Genomic DNA, 21,643 nt, shown 5'->3' with positions numbered 1-21,643 from the left:
ACTCCCCCCCCCCCCCACCCCGCTTTAAATCTACTCCTCAGCTTTTTTTTCTCCAGTTCTGCTGAAGGGTCTTGGCCTGAAACGTTAACTGTACTTTTTCCATAGATGTTGCCTGGCCTGCTGAGTTCCTCCATCATTTTGTGTGAGTTGTTTGGATTTCCAGTGTTGCGAATGCAGCAGCAATGAATATGAAACTGAGACAGGGTTTATAAACAAATCCCAAGATTTATTCACCTCTGCTCAAAACTTAGAAAAGTAAACAAATGACTAACTTAACGGGAAGTTAATAGTCAGGCGGCAATATCTAACAGTCAAACGTAGAAACTGTTCCTATTGAGTTCTCATCTAAGCACAGGCTTAGAGTGATAAATTCAAAAGTCCACGTGATTTCAAAAGTCATTAAGGAGAGACTTCCCCGGAACAACGATTCCTTTGAAGTAATGACGAATCTACCGATCCCACAGCCCAGAGATGCCTTGTTTGAAGAAATGACGAGGAAATAAAAGGGAACTGAAATTTGACTGGAGGGTGGTCACTGCACAAACCTTTCCAACCTTGCAGTGCTTTAACTCAAATGTGCATGCCACAGTTCTTGAACGGAGTCACAAAGTTCTTTCACTCCCCAAAACGCTGAACGACATTAACTTTATCCAATCGTTTGAACTCGAGTAACTCTGGTAATGCCCTCACTCTCTGATACTGGACTGTAAGGGAAAAATAAATGTGCAACAGACAAAACCAGTGGAGTTTCCCACACCTCCGACCGGCAACAACAATGTTGCACAAAAATAAAAACAAGAACTGCGTCACAGACCGCGGGCTTGCTTTAAATACTGTTTGGAACATGCCATCACATGACATAACATCACCCCATGGTCAAGAGACAATTACATCATCCCACTCACAAGACCATTACATCATCTAATTCACAAGAACATTACATCATTCTACTGTCCCGTGTTCAAACTATGAGTATGTAACACCAGTGTCTGCAGATTTTCTCTTGTCTGCAACTTAAATTGACTTGGCTGCTTGGATTCAGAATTCAGGATAGTGGTTGAATGGTCTTATTGTGGCTGGAGGTTTGTGACTAATGTGGTTTTGCAGGGAACCATTCTGGGACTTCAGCTATTTGTGATATTCAATAAATGACTTGGATGAAAACACAGATGGGTGAGTTGGTGAGTCCGCAAAGGACACAAGATTTGCTGGTGGTGTCGATAATGTAGAAGATTGCCAATGATACAGCGGGATGTAGATCTGGGCAGGGAAATGGTGGATGGAATTTAATCCAGCCTTATATGAGAAGTAGGGCAGGATGTTTTGAATAGTGTTTAAGCATATGTGCAGCCACATCCAAAGGTACCAGAAGAGTGTGCCTTTAAACAGAGAGATAACATGCTAATTTGCTTTGTTCTAAGTTCTATTAAAACTATTTAACAACAAAAATAGTGTTGAACTTCCTGTTACAATTTAAGGTGGGGCAACTAGTGACATCATTTTGGTGTGTTCCTTGATTCAAGGAAAGGTCAGACAGACTGAAATCCATTGTTACCAATCTTGTTTTGTAACTGGCACAATTTTACTTAAAAATAATTTCAGTGCTTAGCACACTGTGTAAAATACAAACTAGATCACATGGCCCTAAAAATGCAATTGAATTTGTAATTTGCCATATCCTGACATCTTTGCCTCAGTACATAATCTTGCCAGTACTTTCTATATACTTATAACACTGAGACATCAAATATGTTAGTCTTTAATAATATCAAAAAAAAGTAGATTTGGCAAGCACACACAAATTCATTGTTTTCCACTGAATTAAACAAATGCTTGGGCTGCAATCTGCAAAGCAAGGAGATAGAGAAGAAATATTTTGAATGGAAATTGTTGTGAAAATTTTTAAAGCGGGAGATAAAATTTCACAGGGTATGGTGTAGGATTGTGAAATCAATGTTCTATTATGGAAACAATCACCTATTCTCTTTTGTTTATATAATTCATAAAATTAATAGTAGATTATTTGTTTTACACATCTCACGCTATGGTGCAGATCACAAAGAAAATCAGATATCTAAGAGTTGTTTTCTTCCTAGGCAGAGCCTCAAGGTTGAAGATGACTTGCTTCCAATATCTTACAAGGCTTTTAAAAAAAGAAGCCTTCATAAAATACCAAAATAAAGATAAAGCTGGAGCTATCTGATCCTTGTGATTGTGTGACAACTCGTAAAACATTCACAGGCACTTGTGTGAGTTTATAACTGTCTTTAAAAGCTGTAGAACATTGAACAGTATGGCTTAGGGACAGACCATTCGGCCCACAATGTTGTACCAAACGAGCAAAAAAGCAAATCAAAAACACCCAAACATATTCTCCATTTTCCTCACATCCCCTTTAAGCCTATCCTCTCTCACCCTCAATGCATACCTTCTGGTATTGGACATTCCAACCCTGGAAACAGATACTCCCCATCTACTCTATCTATGGCTCTCATAATTTTATAAAATTCTTTCAGCTCTCCTCCAATGTCAGAAAATAAATACTTTTGTCAAACAAAATAAAATAAACAAAAAGTATTTCTTGGCAACCTATGTAAAGTTAAGAGGTTATATTGTTTCAGTGCATCCTAAAGCTGAGCAACATCACTATTGGCTGTATTATTTAAGTTCATGAGGAGTTAATTGTAAACAGTGTGGGGGTCAAGTTTTTGTAAGCAGGTTTGGAGGAAGTTGTACTTCACAATGAGACTTCTGAAAAGAATATCTTTCTTGAATGGTTTCTTTTCTCCCAGTTTTTATTTCCTTCATTCTAAAATCAAGTCCTTGATCCTGCAGACATTGAGTGGGTATTGTTTTTTATGGCACCAATCAACGGCAGATCTATCTCACTCCTTTTCGCCTCCTCATTTCGTCAGAGATATTACCAACAGTTGTATTGTCATCTCCAAATTTATCAATGGCACTTCAGCTGTGCTTAGTCACACATCCTGGGTGTAGCACAAGTAGAGCAGTGGGCTAAACATGAATTCTTGAGCTGTGCCTGTGTTGATTTTCAGTGACGAGGGAATGGTATCACCAATCTGTGGTCTCATGATGAAGAAGTCAAGGATCCAGCTGTAAAGGGAGGTACAGAGGCCCAGGTTCAGAAGCTTTGCAATTAATATGGACGGGATGATGGTATTGAATGCCAAGCTGTTATCAATAAACAGCAACCTGATTATGTTTTGCTGCTGTCTAGATCCAACAAAGCAGAGGGGAGAGCCAGTGAGATTGTGTCTGCTGTAGATCAGTTGTGCTGATAGGCAAATCCCAGAATCTTTCTCAGCAAGAGTTAATTTTAGCTGATAGAACTAACTGATAGAAACATAGAAACATAGAAAATAGGTGCAGGAGTAGGCCATTCAGCCCTTCGAGCCTACACCGCCATTCATTATGATCATGGCTGATCATCCAACTCAGAACCCTGTACCTGCTTTCTCTCCATACCCCCGATCCCTTTAGCCACAAGGGCCATATCTAACTTCCTCTTAAATATAGCCAATGAACCAGCCTCAACTGTTTCCTGTGGCAGAGAATTCCACAGATTCACCACTCTCTGTGTGAAGAAGTTTCTCCTCATCTCGGTCCTAAAACGCTTCCCCTTTATCCTTAAACTGTGACCCCTCGTTCTGGGCTTCCCCAACATCGGAAACAATCTTCCTGCATCTAGCCTGTCCAATCCCTTTAGAATTTTATACGTTTCAATAAGATCCCCCCTCAATCTTCTAAATTCCAGTGAGTATAAGCCTAGTCGATCCAGTCTTTCTTCATATTAAAGTCCTGCCATCCCAGGAATCAATCTGGTGAACCTTCTTTGTACTCCCTCTATGGCAAGAATGACTTTTCTCAGATTAGGGGACCAAAACTGCACATAATACTCCAGGTGCGGTCTCACCAAGGCCTTGTATAACTGCAGTAGAACTTCCCTACTCCTGTACTCAAATCCTTTTGCTATGAATGCCAACATACCATTTGCCTGTTTCACCGCCTGCTGTACCTGCATGCCCACCTTCAATGACTGATGTACAATGACACCCAGATCTCGTTGCACCTCCCCTTTTCCTAATCGGCCACCGAACAGATAATAATCTGGTTTCCTGTTCTTGCAACCAAAGTGGATAACCTCACATTTATCCACATGAATTTGCCCACTCACCTAACCTATCCAAGTCACTCTGCATCCTCTTAGCATCCTGCTCACAGCTAACACCGCCGCCCAGCTTCGTGTCATCCACAAACTTGGAGATGCTGCATTTAATTCCCTCATCTAAATCATTAATATATATTGTAAACAACTGGGGTCCCAGCACTGAGCCTTGCAGTACCCCACTAGTCACTGCCTGCCATTCTGAAAAGGTCCCATTTACTCCCACTCTTTGCTTCCTGTCTGCCAACCAATTCTCTATCCACATCATTACCATACCCCCAATACCGTGTGCTTTAAGTTTGTACACTAATCTCCTGTGTGGGACCTTGTCAAAAGCCTTTTGAAAATCTAAATATACCACATCCACTGGCTCTCCCCTATCCACTCTACTAGTTACATCTTCAAAAAATTCTATAAGATTCAAAGTATGAAGTGTATGATAGGTTGGCATCATTAAAGTTAACTTTTCTCCTATAATATGTAAATGATATGCGCACTAATTTGCTGAAGGAATCTAGATTGGAGGTGGGGAGGAGGAGTGGGGAGGGTGAGTGGAGGTGGGGGAGTGGGAGAGGGTGAGTGAGGGAGGGGGAGTGGGGAAAAGGTCAGGCAAGCCTCTTGGAAAGTAAGAGTGGTACCAAAAGATTGGAGTGTTAGAAATGTTCAAATGGACATTAGAGGAAAACCTAATACCTAGAAACAGATCAATGTACATCACTGATGGGGAAACTGATGGGGTTCCAGTATTTATATGCAAGATGGCGGCAAAAAGCCCCTTCATTTAAAGGTGCTCTCTGTACATCCCCTCATTATTTCTATTGTCATTGTTAACTGTCAGAAATGATTGTCAAAGTCAAAATGATTTCTCACTCGGATGATTATTTATTAATGATAGACACAGTATTAAGTTGTTAAACAGAAAGTTATTAATTTGAGCTCACTAATGAAGATAGGTAGACGTTACATCAAATGTCTTTAAAATGTTAATAGTAACTTTGAGTTGAAAGTCTAGTCTGGCACCCTGAGACCTGGCTGATGGCACAAGACAGGAAATCTGCACCCCAGGAAAGTTCACTTTGTTCATTCTCTTTATAAAGGAAAAGATGTTTATACAGTGCTTTACACAAATGTAAGATGTTCCAACAGAGATTCATTCAAAGAGATGCCTTTGAAGTGCAGATGTTGTTGCAAAGTAAGAAAACCTGTGCCAAAAATGAAGCTATAAAAATGGATAAACCGAATTTTAATGGAACTGGGACAATCTCCTCATGGAGAGGTTACTAATATTGTAGGGAAGGAGTCAAGCTAAATGGAAATGAATAAGGGAATCAAAATAAAGCACGAAAGAGCAGGTGAAAGGTGCACAGAGGACTGGATGAGACAATAAAGCACAAGAGATTCTGCAGGTGCAGGAAATCTTGAGCAACACACAAAATACTGAAGGAACTTATTTCCTGAGTTGTTGACTATGAGGCTTTGGGCTCTTGTACCGCCTCAATGATGATGCGAACAAAAAGGAATAATGATTATCGTCGGGCCTGCTTAGCACTGCATCAGATTGGCTGCTTTAAGTTGACCTGGGGAGGCAGCTGAAGTTTCCCGACCAAATAGCAACAACTTCACTGAGGCCGGATGTGGTCCTTTCTTCAGTGTCCTTGAAGCTGGTTGTCCTCATCGAGTTAACAGTTCCCTGGGAGGACCGCATTGAGGAGGCAAATGAGCGAAAGCGGGCCCGGTACCGGGAGCTGGTGGAGCAGTGCTGGAGGCAAGGCCGGAAGGCTCGCTGTGAGCCCACCGAAGTAGGGTGCAGGGGTTTTGCTGGCCACTCACTCTGCAGAGTCTGCACCCTACTTGGCATCACTGGGGCTGGCATGATGAAAGCTACCAGGACCATCACAGAGGCTGCTGAGAGAGGCTCTAGATGGCTGTGGGGTGATCCGTGGGCCAGAGCTGCTGGGACACAAGCTGGGGTCTGATCAACCCTGGCTGCTTCCCCTGGGCGAGGGTGTATGATGTTGAAAGACCTGAAACACCTGACGACTCCAGGTTACATCACTGATGATGTGCCCCAGCACATCCGCAGGATGTATCTCAGAACCAGGTAGTGTTCATGGGTCAATGAATCATTCAGAAACCTGATGATGGAGGGGAAGAAGTTTTTCCTGGATTGTTAAGTATGATTCTTCAGGCTCCTGTACCTCCTAAATGATGGCAATAATGAGAAGGAGAGCTATCCTGGATGGTGAGGATCCTTAACAAAGGATACTGCCTTCCCGAGGTTCTGCCCCTTGAAGATGTAATTGATGGTAGGGAGGGTTGTGCTTGTGATGGAGCTGGCAGAGTCTATAATGCTGTACAGCCTGGTGTGATCCTGTCCTTCAGAGCCTCCTTACCAGCCTGTGATGCCACCTGTCAGAATCTTCTCCACCATACATGTCTAGAAATTTGACATACCAATCTCCTCAAACTCCTAACAAAGTAGACCTAATGGTCTTCATGGCTTCATCAATGCCTTGGGCCCAGCACAGATCCTCTGAGTTAGTGGCACCCATTAAGTTAAGGCAGCTCACGTTTTCCACTGAGTTCCTGCAATGAGTTCTGTTGCATGTTCCCCTGATTACCCCTTTAAGTCTAAAATCAGGTCCTTATTCTTCCAGGCATTGAGTGAGACATCACTGTTGTGACACCACTCAACAGCAGATCTACCGTAACTCACTCACATACGCCTCTTCATTTCATGTGAGATATTACCAACAGCAGCGATCTTATCTGAAAAACCTATCAATGACATTTCAGCTGTGCTTAGTCACACAGTCATGAGGGTAGAGAGTGTAGAGCAGTGAGCCAAACATGCATTCTTGAAGTGCGCCTGCAATGATTTTCAGTGAGAAGATGTTATCTACTGTCTGTGGTCTCATAACGAGGAAGTCAAGGATCCAGTTGTACAGGGAGGTACAGAGGCCCAAGTTTACAAGCTTTGTGATTAATACTGAGGGGATGATGGTATTGAATGCCAATCTGTAATCAATAAACAGTAACCTGATTATATTTTGCTGATGTCTCCAAAGCGGAGTGGAGAGCAAGTGAGATTGTATCTGCTGCAGACCTGCTGTAGTGGTAGGCAAATTGCAGTGTGTCTGTAAGACACACATCCTCAGTAAGAGTGAATTCTAGCAAATGGGGCTGATTGATAAAAAAGTATAAAGTGTAAGATAAGTTAAACATAAGTTAACATTAAAATTTAACCTCTCCCCTATTCTAAATGATATGTACACTAATTTGCTGAAGGAATCTAGAATGGAGGTGTGGAGGGTGAGTGGGGGAGGAGGTCTGAAGACAATCATACAAACCTCTTAGAAAATGAGTGGTACCAAAAGATTGGAGTGTTGGAAGTGTTCAAATGGACATTACAGGGAAATCTAATACCTAGAAACAGATCAATGTACATAATTGACAGGGAAACTGATGGGGTTCCAGTACTTAAATGCAAGATGGCAGCAAAAAGCACCTTCACTGTAAGGTGCTCTCTGTACATCCACTCATTATTTCTATCATTATTGTCAACTGTCAGAAATGATTGTCAAGGACTGAGGCCTCTCCTTTTTGATACACATTCTCTGAATCATGCAAGGGTTCCGAGTATCATCTATAACCCAAGATTTCTGACAGTTGGATATGCTGCTGAGAGATTGAGAAAGCTGCATTGGTAGATTAAATATCTACAAATCCATACAGATCTAGCCAATTTCAGATCTTAGAATGAGTTACTTCGTATAGATATGTAGAATAGGCTCATATCATGGAAGTTGCCAGAGCAGATTTTCAATCTGTTACTGGAAAATAAAAACATGGAATATTGAATAACCAGCTAAATAGTAGAGAAATATTAACTGTAAATCAAAGAAATTTCTATCAAGATCTTAGCATGGTCCTGAGGAACAAGCAGGTCCTACAAGTCAATTTTGTCATGTGAGGAAATCCACAAAAATCACCTGAATAGGTAACCACGTATCCACAATATTGTAATGAATGGCATTAAAAAATGTAAAGATGAAAGGAATGGACAGTTATTAAGAGTGGAAAGAAGAGAAGAAGCTGCCGTTCAGAAGAATACATACATCTATAAATCAAACTTTGGTGTTTAATAATGTTATGAGATCGTATTTGTGTGTAAGGGTGCCTGTAACTTGGATGTGGCTTATATTGGATCAGTCCTTAGTCTTCCACCATTTAACAGAAAGGACTAATGAAGGATCTCGGCCCAAATTGTCGACTGTACTCTTCTCCATAGATGCAGCCTAGCCTGCTGAGTTCCTCCAGCTTTGTGTATTTGTTACTCATTGTCTAAACTTGGATTCTACCCGCTTCCTTCCCCATACACTGTCATGGGAGGATGCACAGAGAAATAAGTGGCCTCAAGCTTGGTAAACACATAGCCCTTTTCTATGTGCAGGCAAATTGAAGTACTGTCAAACAAGGCACCGGGATCTGGTTTTCTTAACAGAAGAAAACATTATACAACCAAGGAAATTCTTCAAAACCTACATAAGATGCAGTTCGAGCCTTACCTGGAGGACTATGCTCAATTCTTAGTATTTTAGAAACTGTGCAGAGGAGATGTACTGGAACTGCAACACCATTGGAGGCTTTTAGTATTGCAGAACTTGGATATGATGAATGAGCAGATGGAATTTGGAAATTTAATGATTGTAAATCATGAATAATTTTGTTTGAAACTACTTCTGACAGCAGAATTCAAAGAGCATCGATTTAAATTGACTGACAGAGGAAAGAGAGACAATTTGTTATGAGCTAGAGTACACCACCCTGAAGGGCCGGTACATCAGATTGAGCACTAATATTGAAAGTTGTTAGGTTAAATACATGAAAAGGAAATATTGACAGTGCAGTACATTATGATTGATTAGATCACTAAATTAAAGCTCTGGCATTGCCACTGGTGTCAGAAAGTCTATAAAACAAATCAGGCATTTAAGGGGGGATTAAATTTCCATGAATCTTCACATAGAACCATAGAACTATAGAACAATACAGCACAGAAACAAGCCCTTCGGCACTTGTTGGCTGTGACGAACCATTTTTCTCCCTAGTTCCACTGACCTGCACCTGGACCATATCCCTCCATTCCCCTCTGATCCATGTACCTGTCCAAGTTTTTCTTAAATGTTAAAAGTAAGCCTGCATTTACCACTTCATCTGGCAGCTCATTCCACACTCCCACCACTCTCTGTGTGAAGAACCCCCCCCCCCCTCTGCCATGTTCTCTTTAAACTTTCCCCCTTCACCCTTAACACATGTCCTCTGGTTTTTTTTCTCCCCTCAAAAGTAATCTGTACAGCAAGCAAAAAACTCAAGAATGATGGTTCAAATTCAATTCCTTTTCTATCATTCAATTTCATTTACAGCTGAACCTCTTGGTTGATAACATATCATCTTATCCAGTATTTGTGCAGATGTTGATATTTAATGATTTTTTTGCTGCCATCCCATTCATATACAATACTGATTGCTCTCTCAAGATTGCCCCAATTTTTGCTCATCGTTCACTTGGCATCACCCTCATCTTTGCTCTCCAAACCCAAATGTTGCTGATTTGCCTAAATCCATTGTGTAATCATCATCCCTAGCTGAATGATGTCAAATGTCAAGTCTCACTCTTTGTCAGAAATGAATAACACATTGTGATTATCCAGGGGACAACATTTTACCTTTGTTTCCTTTCACGATCACTTGGTGGGACAGTGTGATACTCTTTGGGGTCACAATCATAAAGCAAATGTGTAGGTGCATTCGCAATGGTCAATAATTCCTCAACAAATGGTACGAGGGTTTGTCTTATACGTTTTTCATATGATTGCAAGAATCTGTTGGACATTAACAATACAAAATACTGTAAGTCCAGTTCATTAGTGAGACCAACAGCCCTCGAAGAGCACTGTAAAAAGCTGTTGAAAGTGAATTATGTTGATAATTTCTCTGCACAAATGGCTGAGAGAAAAGGCTGAAGTGGTGACATGATGGAATCAAGTCCTCTGCACCAGGGAATGGGACATCAGAAATATACACAGATCAAACTTAGAGGGGAGCTGGTACAAAGCAGCGATGAACTGAACATACAATGAGCAATTAGAAGAAGCTTCGCCCAGCAGTCTCTCTTCAAGCATTAACATGTCGGGAGGTAGAAGGCAGGGACCTGCCATCAGGAAGAAAGTACAGGTGCCTCAGGACTCACACCAGTAGGTTCAAGAACAGTTACCACCCCTCAACCATCAGGCTCTTGAACAAAAGGGGATAGCTACGCTCATTTAAGGACTCGGATATATTGTTATTTCATTCTTGTTATTTATTGCAATTTACTTATCTGCATTTGCACAGTTTGTTTATAGTTAATAAGTTAATAGTTCCTGATGTTTACAGTTAATGTTCTACAGATTTACTAAGTGCACCCTCAAGAAAAGGAAGGATCTCAGGGTTGATTGTGGTGACATGTATGTACTCCGATGATAAAATATACTTTGAACTTTGAGGAGTAAATAGTACAATGGAAATGTGGGGCCAGGATTTCAGTAGGAAGGAGATGTGGATGGGATCATCAGTGAGGACTGTTGGAGCATGCGTGAACAGAATATCATAAAAACCATGAAATGATAGCAGTCAGATAGAGAGAAAGCAAGCAAAGTAACATCACAGCAACCCAATGCAAAGCTAGACAACATGGCCAGCAGGTCTGCTGGAGGTAATGGAAAGAGAAAATTGAGCTAATGCTACAAATGCATGACCAGACACGAGGAAATCTGCAGATGCTGGAAATTCAAACAACACACACAAAATGCTGGTGGAACACAGCAGGCCAAGCAGCATCTATAGGGCGAAGCACTGTCGACTTTCCAGGCTGAGACTCTTTGTCAGGACTAACTGAAAGGAAAGATAGTAAGAGATTTGAAAGTAGTGGGGGGAAGGGGAAAAGCAAGATGATAGGAGAAGACCGAAGGGGGTGGGATGAAGCTAAGAGCTGGAAAGGTGATTGGCGAAAGTGATACAGAGCTGGAGAAGGAACAGGATCATGGGACAGGAGGCCTAAGGAGAAAAAAGGGGGGGGGAAGCACCAGAGGGAGATGAGGAACAGGCAAACAACTAAATATGTCAGGGATGGGGTAAGAAGGGGAGGAGGGGCATTAACGGAAGTTAGAGAAATCAATGTTCATGCCATCAGGTTTGAGGGTACCCAGCCAGTATATAAGGTGTTGTTCCTCCAACCTGAGTTTGGATTCATTTTGACAGTAGGCATGACCTCTTGCAGAACATGCCTATCTGGATACAGAGATACCTGAAGTTGTAGAATCCAGTATTGAGCACAGAGGCCTGTGAGTTGCCCATATGGAAGACGAGGTGCTATTCCACAAGTTGACTTTGGCCTCATAATAATGTTGCAGGAGGCTACAGGTGTATATCGGGGTGGGATAGAGAATCGAAGTGGAAGACAACAGAAAGCGGGGTTGCTGACTGAACAAAAATGTTCTTCTCTTGAATTTTCCAGTGTAAAGAAGACCACATTGTGAACACTGGATACATTATGTTAGATTGGGAGAAATACAAGTGAATTTACTTCATTTATGTACAAACTAGTAAGCTGTACTTTAGGCCATCTATGCTTCCATTTTTCTCTCTCCCATACCACTGTCTGACCTGCTAGGCATTTCATTTCCATAGCTCTCCTTTCCACTACTTGTGGCCTCCTTTGCTTGTATTCTCGTTTCTAATTAGCTTAGATTCCTAGTTTACATATTCTTTGTTCATGACTTCTTTCTCTAACTGCCTTAACCTATTAATTGGGTGACTACAGTTGATCTCCATAGAAATCCTGGCCTCATCTAGCAAGAAATATTCCCTTTGTTCTATCCATCCTTATACACTGTCTCTGAAAAATAAAATTAACATTTTCTTTCTCTCCCAGTTCTGATAAAGGTTTTTTAATGTGAAATCTCAAACAGGTTTCTCTGTCCACATCCACAGCCTGAATGTTTCCCAGCAGCTTTTGTTTTTATTTCATATTTCTAACATCTGCTGCTCTTTGACTTTGAAAAAGTAGAGCAAGTTTCTTTTTTGAGTTGAGAACCCAGAGAACATTGCAGATCATTAGAAATCTTTAATCTCTCTTCATCAGAGGAAGGGTCTGTATGGATAAGAGGAAAAAGCTGCAAAAATAGAAAGATTCCTGGAATGTGGAGGGTTGTCTATGAAGAAACGTTAAGCTTTATTCTTCAGAGTTACCAAAAATGAAAAGATGATGTTTCCCCAGCTAGTGAGGCCAGTAACTATCTCAGAGCAAAGGGTTAGCAACTCAAGGCTAAGATTAGAAGGAATTACTTCATCCAGATAGTAGAGGCTCCTTGAAACTTCCTACTCAAGGGAGGCTGTGGAGGTTCAGTTACAGAGTATATTCAAGACAAAGATTAATAGATTTTCTGGTTTATTAAAGGAATCATGAGATATGAGATTAATGCAGTACTTAATGAAACATAATGAAGGCCTTCAAGAGATTGGTTAGACTAGAATGACCCTGCCTGAGCAAAACATAGATCTGCTGCAAATTGGCCTACAACCTCAACAGGTCTTCAGCAGACGCTGTCTCACTGGGTCTCCATTCTGTTTTGCATCACCAAAACATCAGTAAGAAAAACACATCAGGCTGCTTTTTGTCAGTTTTAGCTCAGTATTCAATATCATCATCCTTTCAGTATAAATCACCAAGTTTCTAAACCTGGACATCTGTACCTCCCTTTGCAACCGGATCATTGACTTTCTCATCACAAGATCACAATAAATGCAGATTGGTGATAACATCTCTTACTCACTAACAATAAACACAGGCCACCTCAAGAATGCAAGTTTAACCCATTGCTCCATTCTTTGTACGCTCTTGACTGTTCGACTCAGCACAACTCAAACACCATCTATAATTTTACAGATGCTTTGGTAATCTCACATGGTGGAAAGTGTACAGGCATGAGACATATCAGCCGATAAAGTGGCGTTGCAGCAATTCAATGCCAGCAAGACCAAGGTGTTGATAGTGGACTTTAGGAAGGGGAAGTCGGCAGAACATGCAACTGTCCTCATTGAAGGGTTACTGGTGGAAATGTGAGCAGCTGTAAGCTCACGTGTGTCAATATCTTTCTTGAAGGATCTATCCCAGGCCCAAACCATTGATATAATCATGAAGGTGTCATACCAGTGACTCTATTTCAATAGGACTTTGAGAAGATTTGGAATGTTAACAAAGTCTCTTGCATGCTTTTATAGATGTACAGTGGGAAGCATTCTTACTGGCCACATCACAATCTGGTATGGAGTCTCTAATGTACAGGATCGCAAGAGACTGCAGAGGGTGTAGACTAAGCCCTCCCCAATCATGACACAACCCTCCTCACCATCAAGGATATTTTCAAAAGTTGATACATCAAGAAGATAGCATCCATCATTATGATCCTCACCATCTGGGATATGCCCTAGTCTTGTTATTACCATCAAGGAGGAGATACAGGAGCCTGAAGACCCCCACTCAGTGATTCAGAAACAGCTTCTTCCTCTCTGCCATCAGATTTCTGGACATCCATCATTCCATGAACACTACCTCATTATTTCTTTATTTGTGTTTTTTTTGTTTTATAATTATAGTAAGTTTACATCTTTGCACTGCACTGCTGCTGCAGAACAACATATTTCATACTCACAAACAAAAGAAAGTCTATAGATGTTGGAAATCCTAAGCAACACACACAAAGCACTGGAGGAACTCAGCAGGTCAGGTAGCATCTATGGAAAAGTTGTCATTTCGGGTCGAGACCCTTCTTCAGAACATTCCATTGTATGATAGTGTCAATAAACCTGATCCTGATCTGATTCTACAGGGAAGTGGCAGAGATAAAGCATAGCCATGATTGTATTGAATGGCAGGGCTGCAGCAGAAAACAAATGATCCTCTTCCACTTAGTTCTCATATCGGCTCTCTGAAAATTTCCTGACAACCAATGCTACCTGGGATATCTATTCCACTTGCCATGACCATCATGTAATTCCATCTTCTCAGTACCCAGCAGGGTACATAAGAACATAAGAACATAAGAGATAGGAGCAGGAGTAGGCCAATCGGCCCCTCAAGCCTGCTCCGCCATTCAACAAGATCATGGCTGATCCAATCTTAACTCTAGTTTTCACCGAATCCCACAAGGCAACAGTGCCAACCAACAGGGCACCATGCCGCCCATTTTATTTTATTATTCATCCCGCCCAAACCCATGTGATCACCCGGGGAAAAAAACGAGTTGCCAATTGAGGAGAAAAAAATCTGGAAAATTCCTCTCCGACCCATCCAGGCTATCGAAAACTGGTCCAGGAGATCACATGGCTGATCTAAACCTAGCCTCATGTCCACTTACCTGCTCCACCTACTCAGTACTCCTCTTCTTTAGCCATGTTTAGAATTTGTTAAGGAAATTGCAAATGTAGAATTGGTAATACACTTTACAAAGTAACTGAGAGACACAGACAGCCGAATCAGTGTTCAATACCCAGCATGCTCAGTGTAGATTGCAAAATGTAAATTATGTAGGTGGCTCTTTAAATGGCACAGTTGCAATAAATGAATCACTATGAATAATATGGCTCTTTGTTTGTCTTAAGGAGCACCTGCATTTTTGTAATTTATGCCAAAAGCAAACCTTCCAACATGAACAACTGTAGAGGACAGAGCTGCATAGTCCAATTACTAGGCTAACAGAACTTCATTGATCACCCAATTTATAAAAAAATGACATGGTGAATAATTTTCTTCTGAAACTGATCAGGGAAATTCCTGTTTTGCTGACTGATAGACTTTACAAGTTTTTCAGTACATAAACTTGAACAATTAAAAGATGGTACACTCGTACAGATATTTACATAGAACTAAAAATCTGATAATGATCCAATATAAAAGACATGATTAAACTAGAATATTTAGTTTCTATTATCTTTATACTCTACAGAATATTTCGGAAGTGGGGGTAACTTTAAAACAAATCATCTAAAAAGTCAAAAATAGCCAAAGGAACAGTTTGCTTTTAGAATCGTTACCCTGTTAAATCTTTTTATTAAGCTCATAAGCATATGCATTATCTGATTACAATTACTATGTATTAAATTAGTTTCTAACATTTGCAGCTTTCAAATGCCAGTCCTTTGCCCTGGAGTTAACAACTTTACAGTCTGGACAACATAAGAAATCCATTATTAATAGACCAATCATCTATCTAATATAGATATAGACAGATTGATAGCAGACAGCATTAGCCACAAATTTAAGAAAAATTAACTTCAAAATCTCTACTAATAATTTACTCATCCTATGTGCCTTTGACACAGCATAATTACAACCGATTCATGTAAGTAAACCAAAATCAGTTAATGTTTTATGTGATACCACTTGAAGGTAAAGGAAGTAATCTCAGAATACTTTGAAGAAACTAAATGCTCAAACTGTAATTTAAAAGTTTAAAATAAACTCTGGCACTTTTAAATTCCTGCCATGTTATATTAAAAAGATCTTACTTCTAATGAAGTACAATGAGAGTTCTGCTTTGTCTGGGTTCTAAACTTATGCAGAAGTATTTGATAGTCTGTACTTTTAAATTCCAGATATTATCATATACATTTGTCCAATGAGCTGATGCAGAATAATTCATATTGCCACAAAGTGTTCTAAAACAAATAAAAGCAACCAGCAATCAAAAAATGTTGTTCTGACAGATCAAGCTATTAATGGCAGAAATAGTCTGAAAGTCTGGATGTCATGACCTGAGTAAACAGAGCTACACCCCTTTTAGATTGCATAAAAGGCTCTGGATTCTGAATGCCTTTGAGCCTTTCAACAGGTGGAGCTCATTAATCTGTGAACAGAGTCCTGAAGCAGGAAAGAAAACAAAGGATTTTTTGATTTAAGGTGCTGTCTAGAGGGTTTTCATCCACTGCCTGCAAGTGGAACAATTACTACCCATAATGAACAAGGAGGAATTGACATTACCTGGCTTCTCACAGAATGTTATCCAAACTCATATTCCAGAGAACACAGTGAGTATTTTTTATCACAATGCAGCAGAAAGGTACTATTGATTTGGTATTTGTGAGTTGCAGAGGCTCTCTGTTCATTTTACGGTCAAAGCTAAGTAGAGAGCAGCAGAACGTATTTGCAGTTTGTTAACATTCTACTTCTTGTGAGTGATATAGTTTGTTGAAGCCCGACATCGGATTCAGGTATTTCCTTTCGCTCCCCCAGGCTGTCACTGATGACAATGTGACTCAAGGCGATGAAAATGTGGAGCGAGGAAACTGGGCTTCGAAGACTGACTACCTGCTCTCAATGATCGGCTATGCTGTGGGTCTGGGTAATGTCTGGCGATTCCCTTATCTGGCATACAGAAATGGAGGAGGTAATGTAGAGAATCCAAAGAGCAGTAGTGGGAAAATAAGAAAACAAAAGAGAACTTGTCTGGATCATACAGAGTATTAAACTGACTGCACTGGACATGCTATAACAGTGGCTGAGCACTATAGAGATAAGGAAGAATTAAATGAATCTCTCAATTCTAAACTGTTAGCTTAATTTGAATTTCACCTGTGGGACTAGGAAGCATTTTCATCTACAGATAGTAAAAAGGAAATTAATATTAAAATTATTCAATCAGTTTATTCCAGAAGAAAACTGAATATATCTGGGAATACTTAGAGTGAGAATTCAAGTTTCTGAAAGACTGACTTTAATCACAGCCCCATTTAAAGAGATTTGACTCCAGTTGGGACTAAGATATATCAAACAAATGGTATTTAAAGCCATAATGAATGGATCTTGGTAGGTGTGTAGAACTTTTCATTTTTCACTACTGAATATATTTTAAAGTATTGTTGCTAAAATGTAAAATCATATCTATCAGGTATGTTTATTATACAGCATCTGTATTTTTTATCTATCAGTTTCCCGAATCAGTCCCTGGGGCCCCTTAGATAGGTTGATGGGAAATACTCATTGCAACCTCACCAAATTACAAACTATGGCACAAAACTACAAAGGTGTCACAACACAGTTGCTTGTTGTTTTGGGTCAGAGAAAGGGAATACTTGCTTCTGTCAGAGCATGTATTTTGCAAGGCAGGAATATATATCACTGGTCTTCATTAAATGATTAGAATTGGAGTTGAGATGCAGTAATGTCCATTCATATTATAATAACTTTACCATTCAGCAGCTATCCAGCAAAGACTGAAGGTAAATTATTTAATGGACAGATGTATTAAATAAATTATATTTGCATATATCAATGTAAAGGTACAAAAGATCAAAAGATAAAACCATAATAAATAAACTGGAAAACATGTTTCCACAAAGAACCTTAAGTGTGTCATACTTCTAGAAGAGATTTGGAGTACTAACTCCCTACTTACCTCAAAGTAATCAATAATAATCTATCTGAAAAGATATCTAACTGATATTCAGGCCTTGGAAATCAGGAAAGATTCAGTCTATCACCTTCAGCGGGCTTGGTAAAAGTTGATGACTCCTTTTACTTCACAAAGAAATGTTGGCTTTTTTTTAATCATCACATTTCCACATTTGGTTTTAAATGCAACATTTCCAGATCATGAACTGCATGCAGTGACAGTTGCATTGCTCCTGAAATGATAGAATCGGGTTTAAGCCCCACCTTTTGGAATCAGGTTACAGCACGTTGGTATGCCTAATAAAGAAACATTCAACTGAAAGCTTACAGGTTCACATTCCTAAAGATCAAGTGCCCACATTCAAGTTCCTTTTGGATTAAATTTTTTGAAGAAATGAGAACAATTGGTAGATTCTCTAAATTAATTTGAACAAAGAATCACTTAAACCTTCCTTCTTACACAAACATTCCTTGGATCACTAAGAAAGTTTTCAAAGGAATAAATATTTGCATGTGATGTGTGGCATGTTCAACTTCAAATCAGGGTTTATGATGTGAAAACTTACAAGGTACAGGGATAGCTGTGCTTCTGTTTGTTCCCACAGTGAATAAAGCATGCATACAAAATACATTATATGCACGTCTAATCTGTCAAAGTCACAGTCTCTTGGTTTTCAAAAGATTATGAGGCTCTGGTTAAGGTGCATGGCAGGTGGGAACAAATGAGTATAAGAAATGCAAGGGAACACCTTAAGGAAGGAATCAGGAGAACTCAAAGAAAGCATGAGGTTTCCATAGCAAATGAGGTGAAGGAAAATCCGAGATTCGACAGATATGTTAAGAGCAAAAGGATTACAAGGGACAAAATTGATCCTCTGGAAGACCAAAATGGTAATCTATGCATAGAGCCAAAAGTGATGGGGAAACCTTAAGTGTTTTTTTTCCATTTGTTTTTACTCGGGAGATGGACACAGAGTCTTTAGACGTGATGCATAGCATAGCATAGAGGAGGAGATGTCTGCTGTCTTGAGACAAATTAAGGTGAATAAATCCTCAGGTAAGGATAGCTGAAGTTGTTGCACTGTTTAAGAAAGGCTCTGAGAATATACCAGTAAATTGTAGGCCAGAAGTGGGAAAGAATACCAGAAGGTATTCCAAGTGACCAGATACAAGAGTATCTGGATAGTCAGGGACTGATTAGGGATAGTCAAAATTGGTTTCAGCATGGTAGATCATGTCTAACCAATCTTATAGAGTTTTTTGAAGAAGTTACCAGGAAAGTTGATGAGGGCAAGGTAGTGGATGTTGCCTAAATGGACTTTAGCAAGGCAATTGATAAGGCCCTACATAGGAAGTTGGTCAGGAAGGTTCAGATGCTTGGCATTTAAAATGAAGTTAGTAAATTGGTTTAGACATTGGCTTTGTGGGAGAAGCCAGAGGTGGTAGTAGATGGTTGCCTCTCTGACTGGAGGCCTGTGACGAGTGGAGTGCTGCATGGATCAGTTCTTGGTCTGTTGTTGTTTATCATCTATATCAATTATCTAGATGATAATGTGGCAAATGGGATCAGCAAATTTGTGGATGACACCAAGATTGGGGGTGTAGTGGACAGCGAGGAAGAGCTTGCAGCAGGATTTAGACCAACTGAGAAAATGGGATGAACAATGGGAGATGGAATTTAATGCAGACAAGTGCAAGGTATTGCACTTTGGGAGGACCCACTTGAACAACAGGGCACCGAGGAGTGCGGTAGAACAAAGGGATCTGGAAATTTGGGTCTATTATTTATTGAAAGTGTTGGCACAGATAGTAAGGGTCATAAAGAAAGCTTTTGACACATTGGCCTTCATAAGTCAAAGAATTGAGCAGGGATAGGATGTTATGTTGAAGTTGTTTAAGACATTGGTGAGGGCTAATTTGGAGTAGTATGTAGCATTTTGGTCATCTACCTACAGGTAATATGGAAATAAGGTTGAAAGAGAACAGAAATAAATTAAAAGGATGTTTCCAGGACTGGAGGAGCTGAATTATAAGGGAAGACTGAATAGGTTAGGACTAATTCCTTGGAATGTAAAAGACTGGGGCAAGATTTGATAGAAATATACAGAATAATGAGAGGTATAAATAAGGTAAATTCAAGTAGACTTTTTCTACTGACGTTGGGCTAAGAATAATAAACACAAAGTACACTGCAGATGCTGTGGTCAAATCAAGACGTACAAAATCAAGACGTACAAAAAAGCTGGATGAACTCAGCAGGTCGGGAAGCATCCGTTGAAAGAAGCAGTCAACATTTCAGATTGAGACCCTTTGTCAGTACTAAAGAAGGAAGGGGCAGGGGCCCTATAAAGAAGGTAGGGGGAGGGTGGAAAACCAATCAGAGGAAAGATCAAGGGGTGGGGGAGGGGAAGCAGGGAGAGGATAGGCAAGAGAGGTGAAGAAGGAATCTAAGGGGAAAACACTATGGGTAGTAGAAGAAGGCAGAATCATGAGAGAGGTGATAGGCAGCTAGAAGAGGAGACAGAGTGAAGGTGGGATGGGGGAAGGGAGAGGGAGGGAATTACCGGAAGTTGGAGAATTCAATGTTCATACCAAGGGGCTGGAGACTACCCAGACGGTATATGAGATGTTGTTCCTCCAACCAAAGTTTGGCCTCATCATGGCAGTAGAGGAGGCCATGTATGGACATATCCGAATGGGAATGTGAAGCAGAGTTGAAGTGGGTGGCAACCGGGAGATCCTGTCTGTTGTGGCGGACGGAGTGGAGGTGCTTGACGAAGCGGTCCCCCAATCTGCATCAGGTCTCGCCGATGTAGAGGAGGCCGCACCGGATGCAATAGATGACCCCAACAGACTCACAAGTGAAGTGTTGCCTCACCTGGAAGGACTGTTGGGGCCCTGAATGGTGGTAAGAGAGGAGGTGTAGGGACAGGTGTAGCACTTACACTTGCAGGGATCAGTACCAGGTGGGAGAGCTGTGGGGAGGGACATGTGGACCAGGCAGTTGCAGAGGGAATGATCCCTGCGAAAAGCAGAGAAGGGTAGAGAGGGAAAGATGTGCTTAGTGGTGGGGTCCTGTTGAAGGTGGCGGAAGTTGCGGAGGATAATATGCTGGATCCGGAGGCTGGTGGGGTGGTTGGTGAGGACAAGGGGAACACAGTCCCTGTTGTGGTAAGGGGAGGATGGGGTGAGGGCTGAAGTGTGGGAAATGGAGGAGATGTGGGTGAGGGCATCATTGATGACAGCAGAAGGGAAACCACGATTCTTAAAGAAAGAGGACATTTGAGATGTCCTGGAATGGAAAGCCTCATCCTTGGAGCAGATGCAGCGGAGATGGAGGAACTGGGAATAGGGAATAGAATTTTTGCATTTGGCAGGGTGGGAAGAGGTATAATCAAAGTAGTTATGGAAGTTAGTGGGATTATAGAAGATGTCAGTGGACAGTCTATCTCCAGAGATGGAGACCGAGAGATCGAGAAAAGGGGAGAGAAGTGTCCGAGATGGACCAAGTGAATTTGAGGGCTGGGTGAACCACCACTTGTGAGTCTGTTGGGGTCATCTATTGCATCCGGTGCTCCCGGTGCGGCCTCTTCTACATCGGTGAGACCTGATGCAGATTGGGGGACCGCTTCGTCGAGCACCACCGCTCCATCCACCACAACAGACAGGATCTCCCGGTTGCCACCCACTTCAACTCTCCTTCACATTCCCATTTGGATATGTCCATACATGGCCTCCTCTACTGCCATGATGAGGCCAAACTTCGATTGGAGGAACAACATCTCATATACTGTCTGGGTAGTCTCCAGCCCCTTGGTATGAACATCAAATTCTCCAACTTCCAGTAATTCCCTCCCTCTCCCTTCCCCCATCCCATCTTCACTCTGTCTCCTCTTCTAGCTGCCTATCACCTCTCATGACTCTGCCTTCTTCTACTACCCATAGTGCTTTCCCCTTAGATTCCT

General features: G+C 40.9%; 1 protein-coding gene across 1 annotated transcript in view; it reads left to right on the top strand.

The window, feature by feature from the left end:
• The first annotated feature begins 16,112 nt into the window (after positions 1 to 16,112).
• The window catches only part of LOC140734527 (sodium- and chloride-dependent neutral and basic amino acid transporter B(0+)-like), a 69,943-nt gene continuing 64,412 nt past the window's right edge, over positions 16,113 to 21,643 (top strand). Inside the window, exons 1-2 of the mRNA XM_073058609.1 lie at positions 16,113 to 16,315; positions 16,521 to 16,674. Of these exons, the coding sequence (XP_072914710.1) occupies positions 16,244 to 16,315; positions 16,521 to 16,674 (226 nt within the window). The 5' untranslated portion in view covers positions 16,113 to 16,243. The remainder of the gene's footprint in view (positions 16,316 to 16,520; positions 16,675 to 21,643) is intronic.

This window comes from Hemitrygon akajei, chromosome 10, assembly GCF_048418815.1.
Source record: "Hemitrygon akajei chromosome 10, sHemAka1.3, whole genome shotgun sequence".
NCBI lineage: Eukaryota > Metazoa > Chordata > Chondrichthyes > Myliobatiformes > Dasyatidae > Hemitrygon > Hemitrygon akajei.
This window is presented reverse-complemented; position numbering and strand designations above follow the sequence as displayed.